The sequence below is a fragment of the Abramis brama genome (genome assembly GCF_963993115.1).
Source record: "Abramis brama genome assembly, chromosome: 24".
Taxonomy (NCBI): Eukaryota; Metazoa; Chordata; class Actinopteri; order Cypriniformes; family Leuciscidae; genus Abramis; species Abramis brama.
Window position 1 is genome coordinate 8,219,950 of NC_139986.1, and position 12,529 is coordinate 8,232,478.

A 12,529-nucleotide genomic window follows, 5' to 3' on the forward strand; every position below is an offset into this window, starting at 1 on the left:
CAACTTTCTAAATAAGAGAGCCAGTCGCTGATTGATAAAGTCATCGTGTCACTGCAACTGCCGTTATAAACTCCAGTTACTACTGAAACAGTGTGTGTTCTGTGATGCGCGCTTATGACTGCGCATATGCAATGGCTGCTCCAGCCTGAAAAAATATGCTTTTTTAACAGTATTTGATAACATTTATGGGACAGTTCATGTAAGATTTTGTTGCTGATTTAACTGTGAGTTCGACAAGCAGTTTTTGGGATTTCAAGATTCCTCCATTCAAGTAGATCGGACTTGGTCTTGGATGCCAGGAATAGTGCCTGGAGGCAAATGGCAAATATGGCGAACAGACTTGTGAACAGACTTTTCTTGAAAGGGACTTTGACTAGATCTGGTACGCACGCTTCTCTCGCTGCTGCAAAGCAAATATGGACTTGCTACTGGCAATAGATACACAAACATGCTGCTGTGAGCATGTAAGACATGCTGCTGCTGCATGAATAGGCAGATCTAGACAGGTTGAGCTGGGGGAGGTGGAGGGTTTTAGAGCAATTCTAAACTCTATTCTGAACCAGAATATTTAAATGTTCAGCAAGCAATGTCATTGGCTGCAGAAGGCCAAGCAGCTTGTGCCATGTAGTAACCCAGCAAGAAATTTTGCGTTTAAAAGATGTCTAACAGCCGTCCAAACACAGCCCAAACGTCTAGGCTAAAACAAGGCAAAATTTGGGCTGTCAGTGAAAGATTTAATAGACGTGTAAACCATTGCCCAAGAATAGACTAGCCATCAATTAGATAACAAAGAAATGAAATTAGTGAAGAAATGAAAAAAAAACAAAAAAAAAACGCCAAGTAACCTATATCGGGTCTATAGTTAACCTAGACGGTGAAATGACGGCTATTGCTTGCTGGGAAATGATGTGTTTGCTAATGTAAAGGACCTATCAGTCTGTGTCATCTAGAGTTTCATGACTGAACAAGACATATAGCTCAGGTGGTATTTAAGAGTGAAGTCTTCATAAAATCAACAAAAATGTTAAAGATCAATTGTTTAAATTTAAAATGAATTCAGTATTTCATTTGTGTGTGGTCACACTGCCCAAATCACTGTCCTGTGTGTTGGTTTGTGTATCTCACCAATGCAAGCGCAGAGCATGCAGGAATGCAGACAGTCCCTCCATGATGAGTAAGATGCACACTGTTAGTGTAGCAAAGGCAGAGAAAATGATCGACAAGGCAAAGAATCCGCCACCACTCCGAGAGGACAGCCCAATACGCATCACCATTCCCCAAAGAACCTCAGATAACTCTGATATACAGAAAAAGAGAAAGTTATATTTCAACAAGTCAGTGGATATGCTGTGGATATTTGTGTGTGTGTGTGTGTGTGCACTTACGAGCATGAGCCAAACTAAGGGCCCAGAGCCGCAGGTACGAGGCCGTGTTGGAGATGCAGCCCAAGCAGTACTCTATAGTGTGAATGGCCTGATGAACAGCCATATCTCCAAAGTTAAACTGCAGACAAAAAGAGAAAACCAGAATTGGGTCAATAATGATCTTTGAATGTAGGAGCCAAAAAAAACAAAAAAGAAAATTCTGTTATTTAACTTGTACTTTGTGCTTTAGTTTACCATGCTCTATGTACATGCAATGTTTATCCTATAAAGCCATCATGTCTCTTCAGACTACTTCTACATTAATCCGGATACATTTGAAACCTGTTTCGTTTCAAAATGCTCTCTGTCTGCATTTTCCAAAAGTTTCTCGTCCACACTGAAACATTGGAAGATGCTTAAAATAAATCATCTTACTGTGAATGCGTAAAATGTAATAAAAGCTCACTGAGATGATACTGAGAGACCAGACATAATACAATTCTCATGCTATTCTTCTGGCAGTATCCCTTTATTAGCAAAATATCTCATCACTTACTGGTGCATTCAGGTCCTTCTCAATCGCCACTCATTATATGGTCTAAAACTCAATTGCCACAGGACAGCAATTGAGAGTACATTTTTCATTTACAGTTCATCTTTGCAGGAATATAATACAAAGATTTTACAAAGTAACGTATCTTTAGCAAACTGTGAAAGTGAATAGCACATACAGGTACCACTGTTTTCACAGTTCACACTACAACACGAAAACAGCGTTTTATCCACTTGAGAGAGCATTTTCAAAAAGGACAAAAATGTCCTGTCTCAGTGTGGATAGAAGGCCAAAATGAAGAGAAAAATATGCTTTTTCAAATGTGTCTGGATTAGTGTAGACGTAGCCTCTGAAGACTTGGATTAAACCACTCAATTCATATAGACTTCTTTTAAAATCTCTTTATGAACTTTTTGAAGCATCAAAGTTTTGCTTGCATGGACTTTCAATGGAGGGTAAGAAATCTCCCAGGCTGAAGATGAACGAAAGTCTAATGGGTTTGGAACGACACAAGGGTAAAGGATAACGTCTCGGTTACGTATGTAACCTTCGTTCCCTGAGTAGGGAACGGAGACGTTACGTCGGATGACGACGAATGGGGTTTCGCTTAGAAAGCCTATCACCTTCGAGTATATAAAACGAGCCAATGGCAATGAAATGCCATGGGTCTGCGGAATTTGCATAGCGTAGATCCGCCCCCCCGTGGGGGTATATAAGGAAGTACGCTGGCAACATGCAGATATGTCTTCGCTGAGGAGCCGAGACTGAACTCAGGCGTTCCCAGCGGTACAGCGGAAGTGGCAGGGAGACGTTCCCTTTCGTGGTCACTCCGAGTTACGTCGGATGGCGACGAATGGGGTCCCCAGTCTAATCACGCCACCTCGGCTGTCTTCCAGTGCCCTGCGTAAGTCTGAGCTCCCTGTCATGAGACTAGCACGGACGAAGGAGTCCTACTTAACACAGGAATACCAAGGTACACTGGGAAGCATATCTCAGAGGAAATATGCAATTATGCCCAGCCCGAAGGGGGGGACTTGGAATACACATATGACCCAGAGGGCTGCATATGGAGTATCACTGGGGTGTCCAGCCGCAGGTGGAATATTTCAACCCCAGGGGTGGCAAGGTGGCTTGCCGAGGGAAAGACAAATGCTCCGAGAGGCTTACAGTGGAAATACACATGTGGGGGTCGCCCAGAGGGGGAACCATGCACATGGAGGCACCTAGCCAAGCGCGAAAGCTGCCAGTGGCAACTCTGGCGTTGACGTCAACAGTGCTGGAGGAGACTCAGGGCTTATTAGGCTCACCTGAGGAAATATCGCACGTATCCCGTCCGTGGAGAGGAATGGTGAGCAAGCGAAGACACCTGAGCAGAATCTAGTACCGGCTATTTGAAGCGAGTACATGAGCAGAAACTGGCTCCACTCAGAGATTATAGAATCTCGCGAATGTGTTAGGTGTCGCCCAGCCTGCAGCTCTACAAATGTCTGTTAGCGAGGCGCCATGTGCTAAAGCCCAAGAGGATGCCACACTCCGAGTGGAGTGCGCCGTCACACCAAGGGGACATGGTCGACCTTGCTGCTGGTATGCCAAAGCAATGGCGTCCACTATCTAGTGGGACAACCTTTGCTTGGAGAGAGCCTTTCCCTTCAGCTTCCCACCATAACAGACAAAGAGCTGGTCTGAGGTCCTGAAACACCGCGTTCTGTCTACGTAAGCACAGAGGGCGCGTACTGGACAGAGCAGTGCCAAGGCTGGGTCTGCCTCCTCCAAGGGCAGCGCTTGCAGGTTCACCACCTGGTCTCGAAAAGGTGTGGTGGGAACCTTGGGCACATATCCAGGCCGGGGTCTCAGGATCACGTGAGATTTAGCCGGCCCGAATTCCAGGCACGCTTCGTCAACCGAAAATGCCTGCAGGTCCCCTACCCTCTTGATGGAGGCCAATGCAACCAGGAGCGCTGTCTTAATTGACAGGAACTTAAGCTCCACTGATTGCAGAGGCTCAAAGGGAGCACTCTGCAGGGCAGTTAGAACCACTGAGAGGTCCCAAGAGGGTACGAGGGGAGAACGAGGAGGATTCAGTCTCCTCGCTCCCCTCAGGAACCTGATGATCAGGTCGTGCTTTCCCAGAGACTTACCATCAACTGCGTCGTGATGTGCGGCAATAGTGGCAACATACACTTTCAGGGTGGAGGGAGACAGCCTTCTCTCCAACCCTTCTTGCAGGAAGGAAAGCACGACACTGATCGGGCATTTCGTGGGTTCTTGATGTTTAGAAGAACACCAGCTGATGAAGAGGTTCCACTTCAACGCATAGGCATGTCTCATGGACGATGCTCTAGCGGAAGTGATGGTAGCCACCACCGCTGGTGGTAGGGTACTCAAACCTGCCTTGTCCCGTCCAGGAGCCACACGTGGAGGTTCCAAAGATCGGGACGAGGGTGCCAAAGGGTGCCCCGTCCCTGAGAAAGCAGGTCCTTCCTCAGGGGAATTGGCCAGGGAGGTGCTGTCGCGAGGAGTACTAGTTCTGAGAACCAGGTCCGGTTGTGCCAATACGGGGCACAACCTCGTCCTCCCTGATCATGCGCAAAGTCTGCGCAATGAGGCTCACTGGGGGAAACGCATACTTGCGTAGGCCCCGCGGCCAGCTGTGCGCCAGTGCATCCGTGCCGAGAGTGCCCTCGGTCAGGGAATAATACAGGTCGCAGTGGGACGAGTCGTGGGAGGCAAACAGGTCTACCTGTGCGTCCCCGAACTGATCCCAAATCAGCTGGACCGACTGGGGATGGAGTCTCCATTCTCCAGCGAGAGGCCGAAGCCGAGACAGCTCGTCGGCCGCCTGGTTCAGGTCTCCCGGGATATAAATGGCTCGAAGCGACCTCAGATGCTTCTGACTCCATATGAGGAGGTGGCGAGCGAGTTGCAACATACGGCGGGAGCGTAGACCACCTTGATGGTTGATGTACGCTACTGTTGCGTTATTGTCTGATCGGACTAGTACGTGCTGACCCTTGAGCAGCGCACGGAAGCGGTGCAGGGCGAGACGTACAGCCAGCAACTCGAGGCAATTGACATGCCAAAGGCGCTGGGGTCCTGTCCAGGAGCCCGCGGCAGCATGTCCATTGCACATGGCGCCCCAGCCCATGGTGGAGGCATCTGTTGATACAACAACATGCCGGGAAACTCGTTCTAAGGGCACTCCGGCCCGTAGAAAACTGAGGTTCGACCACGGGGTGAAGGTCTGACGGCAGGCTGGAGTCACTGGGACTTGGAGCGTGCCGTGTTGCCATGCCCACCTCGGGACTCGATCGCGAAGCCAAAGCTGAAGCGGTCTCATATGAAGCAATCCGAGCGGCGTTACTGCGGCTGCGGATGCCATATGCCACAGGAGCCTCTGAAATAATTTCAGTGGAACCGCACTCTTGTCCTCGATATGGGGGAAAACAAGTCAGCAGTGACTGCGCGCACTCGCTCGTAAGCTGCGCGCACATGGCGACCGAGTCGATCTCCATACCGAGAAAAGAGATCCTCTGCACGGGGCAGAGTTTGCTCTTCTCCCAGTTGACCCGAAGGCCCAGGCGAGCTAGGTGCCGGAGCACTAGGTCCCTGTGTTCGCAAACCTGATCTCGAGAGTGAGCTAGGATCAGCCAGTCGTCGAGGTAGTTCAGGATGCGAACCCCCTGTTCCCGGAGGGGAACAAGGGCTGCCTCGACGACTTTCGTGAAGACGTGAGGAGACAGGGCTAGCCCGAATGAGAGAACCGCATACTGGTATGCCCGCCCCTCGAAAGCAAACCGTAGGAACGGTCTGTGTCGAGGTAAGATGGAGACATGGAAGTAGGCGTCCTTCAGGTCGATCGCTGCAAACCAATCCTGCGGCCGCACGCACTGGAGGATGCGTTTGGCCGTGAGCATCTTGAACGGTAGCCTGTGAAGGGAACGGTTCAAGGTCGAGGATTGGCCGTAACCCACCGGATTTCTTCGGTACAATGAAGTAAGGGCTGTAGAAACCGGACTTCATTTAGGCTGGAGGGACAGTCTCGATCGCACCCTTCGCCAGTAGGGTGGCGACCTCCGCTCTCATGACAGGGGCATTGCCACCGACCATAGTGAAGCGGACTCCCCTGAAGCGGGGAGGAGACCGCGAACTGAATCGCGTAGCCGAGCCTGATGGTTCTCGCGACCCAGCGGGACAGTCTGGGAAGCTCTAGCCAGGCCTCCAGAAAGTGCACCAGCGGGGTCATACGAACCACAGACGTACCATCGGTGGTGCAGCGAGTCGGAATGACCGGCCCAGGCGAGGGTGGCATAGCGGCCCTGTGCAGGGGCACGGTCATTAGCCGCATCCTGCCAGAGGAGGCCAGGGGAGGACCAGCGTCCCACTGGGGCGTGCTCTGGCAGGGGTCTGGCGACAGAGGGGGATGAGAGGAGCGTGGCCCGTGGGCGGCGCGTGCTGTCATCCGAGAACTCTGTGACAGAGGGGGACGATAGTGGCAGGACCCGTGGGCGGCGCGCACTATGGTCCGAGAACTCTGTGTGCTCAGGATTGGGGGAATCAGTTCTTTCTTTAACCACATTAGGGTACTGCTCGTCGTTGGACGAGCAGCGGGGAGTGGAGAACAAAAGATTCTCCCCCGGCCCTCCACCGGGGGAAGGAGTGGCCCTGCTACCATCTCCTGAGAACTGATGGCCAATCCTGAGCAGCCCGTCTCAGGGGCGCCGCTTAGCCTGGCGTTTAGCGGGGCGCGGGGCCGGAGAGGGCTGTGGCGCCTTCCTGCGGTTTCCTCCACGACGCGGCCCGGGTGGAGACTGCTGCTGGGGCCGTGCGGGAGGGGCGGGAGCCGCAGGAGGACGCCCTCGGCGGCGAGCAGGCTGAGGATTCTGTGCCGACGGCTGGGTGGAGGCAGCAGCGGGCCGTCGGGGCAGAATGTGCTTTATCGCCTCAGTCTGCTTCTGAGCGGTCGAGAACTGTTGGCCGAAGTCCTCGACAGTCCTCGTCTGCTCGACACCCCCATATCCCAGGATGGCCTCTTCGGCGGTGTCGAGCAGACGAGTCCACTCGGCCTCCCGCATATCAGCCAGGTTCAGCCACAGGTGTCTCTCCTGGACCACAGCTGTGGACATCACCTGACCCAGGGAGCGTGCGGTCACCTTCGTCGCTCGGAGAGCAAGGTCGGTGGCGGCACGCAGCTCATCAAAGAGCCCTGGGTCAGCCCTGCCCTCGTGCATGTCCCTGAGCATCTGGGCCTGGTAGACCTGCAAGATGGCCATGGCATGCAGAGAGGCAGCTGCCTGTCCTGCCGCTCTGTAAGACTTCGCCACCAGGGTAGACGAAAATCTACAGGCTTTGGACGGGTGCTTAGGGTCGCCCCGAAAGGAAGCGCTTGCCGGACACAGCTGCATCGCGACAGAACGCTCCACCGGGGGAACCCCAGTGTACCCACAAGCAGTAGCTCTATCGAGGGGAGGGAAGGCGGAGAAGGTCGACGAACGATCACGGGAAGACAATGGTGTCTTCCAGGACCGCGTGACCTCCTCATGCACATCCGGGAAGAAAGGTATTGGGGTTGGGCGCCGACGGGGATCGGCGGCCGCACCCAAAAACCAATCGTCCAGCCGCGAGCGCACTGGATCGGGTGGCGGGGACCACTCAAGCCCAATGACCGCGCCTGCCCGGGAAAGCATGGCCATCATCTCGGGATCAGACTCGGACAATGCTGGCACACCCGAAGGTGGCAGCACAGCCGAATCCTCACTTCCCGAGGACTCCTGCCCACCTTGTGATGCAGCGATCGACATTGCATCCTCCTCTGGAGCGTCAAACGAGATTTGCGGGGCCTCCGTAGAGGGACCAGCGGTCTCAGTCTCAGTCAGCCTCTCGGGGAGACCGTAGATCGGGGTGTGGGTGGGGGGACTCTCACTCGAGTGAGCTCATTGAGTCTCGACCTCAGCGCGGAGATAGTCATGTTCCCACAGTGAGAACATGAGTCATCCACAAGCGCTGCTTTAGCGTGATCAATGCCCAAACACACAAAGCAGCGATTGTGCCCATCAGAAGAAGAAACATTGCGACCGCAACCAGAAGTGCACGGGCGAGGCATCTTTAAAAAGACGTGCCGCGTGCAAGCTCTTTTGTGAGAGGAAAAACTCTGCGGATGTTGAAGCGACCAGGGAGAAAACACACTATCTGACAGATCACTGACAGATCAGCAGGGTAATGTGCACTCGCTGGAGATCGCCGTCACACCAACACCGGAGAGTTCGCTCGTCTTGAAGGATGTAGAGAAAAAGAGTAACTCAGGATTTTAGGCTTCTTGTGGAGTGAAGAAATAGCTCTCGGCTCCGAAGCGAAAACATATCTGCATGTTGCCAGCGTACTTCCTTATATACCTCCACGGGGGGGGGGGGGGGGGTGGACCTACGCTATGCAAATTCCGCAGATCCATGGCATTTCATTGCCATTGGCTCGTTTTATATACTCGAAGGTGATAGGTAGGGATGTCCCGATCAGGTTTTTTTGCCCTCGAGTCCGAGTCCGAGTCATTTGATTTTAAGTATCTGCCGATACCGAGTCCCGATCCGATACTTCTATAATGCAAAAAAAAAAGAATAAAGAAGAGCGAAAAAAACAGATCCAGGATGTTCCTTATTTTTTATTTAATTCACCTTATTTTAACATTCAACAACTCTGTTAACAAACAGAGCACTTCTGTGAGGTAGCTTGAACAATCAAGTAATAAATAAATTCTTCACTTTTGGACTTTAGTGCAACAGTAAATATTAAAAAAAGTCTAATATATAAACAAATAGCACCTCAACTTAAAATATCCGGTAGGCATGTAAACAAATAAAAAATAAAAGTGCCACAGTGTTTGCAAAGCCAGTAATGTGCTTTTAGGAACTGCACTCCTAACTCTTACGCCGGTTTCACACTGCACTGTTAGCAGAGCGTGCAGCGCGTATTTTTTTCGCCGCCCATGTTAACAGATTAAACCAGGCTTTAGAGCATTCACACCGCACGCAGAGGCGGCGTGGCAGTGCGTAGCAGAGCAGAGCAGCAGTGCCGCGATCGTTTCGGCGCCGAGTCTATTTTTGCTGCGCCGCTTTTGCTGAATTAAAGTGACAATACATTGATCATGGCCAAAATACACCGCAGTTTTATCCAAAAAGTGCATTGATGATATCTATTGTGTTTTAAACAGTCAATCAAATGACCAACATCAATTTAAAAAGAAAACAAATGTCCAAAAACAAACTTGTTGCCATAACAATAAAAACAAAGATGAACCAAAAGTTATATAAATGAAATTATTAATAAAATAAGCTTCTTGACAAGTCTTTTCTCTTAAATGTATTTGAAAACGAAAAAAAGCAATGCCAACTTATCCATTATAGACTCTGTCTGTACACAACCCGCGGTTCAGCCGCGCGTGACAAACGCTGCCAGTATGAAAGCAAAACGCGCGTGTCCTGCTCCTGCTCACCATACGCACTGCTCCTGCGCTGCTTACGCTCTGCTAACGCGTGCAGTGTGAAACCGGCGTAACTCTGTGCCACCGCATAACTATAGATGTGTTAAATAATAATGAGAATATATATACATATATATCCGAGTCCTGATCGGGAGGTAACGTCCGATTCCGATCGAGTCTGAAAACACGCGATCGGGCCCGATTTCCGATCACGTGATCGGATCGGGACATCCCTAGTGATAGGCTTTCTAAGCGAAACCCCATTCGTCGTCATCCGACGTAACTCGGAGTGACCACGAAAGGGAACAGAACTTTCATTTTTGGGTGAACTATTCCTTTAAAGTTGCCTTTAAACTGCCCATTTGTGATTAATAAACCTGAAATACCTACAGGTGACTCATTATTGGATCCGACTGCCAAATTTATATCAAATTTTTATTAAAAATACATAAATAGTTTTCTTTCCAAGATAATACCAATATTTAGCAGTCCTCCCTACATTAACAATATGTAGAAACATTATTATTATTTTTTTTAAATCTTTGTAGTTGTATAATGCCTACTTACAATAAGCAGTATGAAGTGTATACTATGCAGAATTCAGAGAGTAGTAAGCTAGTATTCTTTTCAGAAATAATCAGGTCTCATTTACATTTATGTTTATGCATTTAAAAAAAGCGACTTACACTGCACTGATAGTACACTATTTTTTTATCAGTTCATACATTCCCTGGGAACCAGACTCATTACGTTGCTAGTGCAATGCTATACTGTTTGAGCTACAGGAACGTAATGAAATATTTTTACGGGCTATATTTGTTATTCAAATACTGATTATCCACCCACTTCCATTTGCACACAGCTGAACATTTTTTGTGTGTTTTTCGGTGCATATATTATTTTAATATTCTACTCTTGTACTTCTGCAAGTACTGGAAGCTTCTTAACTGAAGTAAATGTTTTTTGCGAATGTGAGCATACTTGGCTAGTGAAGTGTTATCAGATTCTAAAATGATAAATGAGCATTAGAAGGAACACTGGCTCCGTAATTCATCTTCACTTTCCATCATAATATTTTCATATTGCTTAAGTTGCATGGAGTCATTAGTGTTGAGAACAATAGAGCTGCGATGATTGTGATGTCAGTGATCTGTTTCCTGTCTTTTTTCTTCCACATTCTGTCTAAAGTTCACAGATCCTCTTTTGTCAAGATATGAGCAGTGTATTTACACAAACACTGTTCTATGAAGAGTCTTTGATAAAGTTTATTTCATAATAAAAGTAGAAGGCTGAAATGGACCTGCATCCCAAGACCCTGACAAGCAGTTTGGACTTTGGAGACAAGATGGATGGAAATTCAGAGTACTATATACTATATACATACTTATGCATGCTTGAATATGTATGACAAACTGGAATCCGAACATAGCCTAAATGTATGGACAGCACTTCAGCTGAAGTCCATCAATATGTCCAGGATGTTCCTGCTCAGGTGGTCAAAGTTTCTGTCCAATAGAAATAGGTCTTACTCTGCAAAGTTAGCAATACAATTGAGGGAACATTGATGTCAGGTGTGTTTATCACGAAGGAAAACACAGGACTGATCATTCCTACTTGTAAAGTTTGATTTGGCAGGAGCTGGTTTCCCTTTTCCACTTGACTCTTTTGTCAAGCATGCCGAATGGCACAAAAGCCATCATGGAAAACCTGACGTAACACTCTCATTGTTCTATAACAGAGGTGTGTTATCAGGATATCTAAGGAACCTGAAGTCCAAGGCTACTGAGTGACTCATAGTTTGTATTAACACGATATCAAGCGGACTACATAATTCTAACAATTGAGTGTAGAAATAACTGTCTCACTAAGAAACAGCAGGTAAGTGTATCCAAGAATGATCTTTCTATTCATCTAACATTTTTTTCTCTTCACTATCGCCACCCACTGATAAGGCATTCGATCACATCCTCTAGATCACAGACGGCGGAAATCATTTAGCTTGTTTTCCCAATTTTTTAAAGAATTTAAATGAACTCTAGAGTAAATTTGATTGAGGTTAGGTTTCATGACATCCACATCCATTACATAATTTATTCTTTGCGGGAAGCGTAACTTGTAGGGATGTGTGTATTGTAGTACTGCGGGATGCAGACAGACCCTTCTCAGTTTTTAGTCTATTTGATTTAATTGCTTAAACAGAAACAATGTTTTCACCGTTTGATTGGACACGTTTTTGAAAGAGATTTATATTTTGAGAAAATTACTTAAATTCTTTGAGTATATTTTATATTTAAAGTGCGTCTAAAATTACGAGAAGCTGTTCGTTTTAATAAATCATTACAATTTTGTTTGAATTAATATTTATTATAAATCCTTTTTATGAATAAATTATATATGAGAAAGATTGTATGCAAATGTAACAGTACAGAAATGTCTCTTACCGGTTCTTCCTCCGAATGCTTGAAAAGAAGAGAACATAATTTTAGATAAACAAATCAGCAAGAATAGTATGAATGTTTCTAATTCAATTACTGTGGAATTAACGGTGATAAATTCTAATGCATACCACTGAGAATGATAGGAAAGGCAGATCAAAGGTTACAGATCAGACAAATAAAAACTGCAATCTGTTAGGAAACTTAAGTGGAAACACTACTCACAGGTGTGTGTGATGTATGTGCATAGCATTCTATACTGCACCTATACTGCTATTATAGAAATATTCAGATATGTGCATGCAGGATCATGCCCTTGTGTTTGCACTCATTTTTCCAACTCAGTAGATGAGGATCTACGCAATTATCTTACACCACAAACAATCAATGCCATGTGTGGATAATACCCGAGACTCAGTCATAACTCATAATGTTCATCATAATCATAAATTACAGAAAGATTCAATTACGATGGCCATAAATAATTACTGTTTCAAAACAGTTTCAAAACTACAGTGCATTCCAAAATGATTGAATCCCCATATGGCTAACTTTCTGTTCCACTGTGTCTAAAACAGACCACACATCAAGTGATGACTAACATTTAATAATAAAAAAGGCAGCTAAGTGTCACTAAGTGCAAATAACAGTAGTTGCTATTTACATAGTGACAGGTGTACATAGCAACAAAAAGTATTTTCTTAGC

At 47.3% G+C, this 12,529-nt stretch overlaps 1 protein-coding gene across 2 annotated transcripts in view; it reads right to left on the reverse strand.

Annotated features, from left to right (window-relative positions):
* The window catches only part of atp6v0a1b (ATPase H+ transporting V0 subunit a1b), a 40,041-nt gene that overhangs the window by 6,026 nt on the left and 21,486 nt on the right, over positions 1-12,529 (reverse strand). For both annotated transcript variants that reach the window (XM_084102343.1, XM_084102344.1), the window contains exons 19-21: positions 11,830-11,847; positions 1,386-1,503; positions 1,126-1,297 (exon numbers count right to left, since the gene is read on the reverse strand). In XM_084102343.1, the coding sequence (XP_083958469.1) occupies positions 1,126-1,297; positions 1,386-1,503; positions 11,830-11,847 (308 nt within the window). The remainder of the gene's footprint in view (positions 1-1,125; positions 1,298-1,385; positions 1,504-11,829; positions 11,848-12,529) is intronic.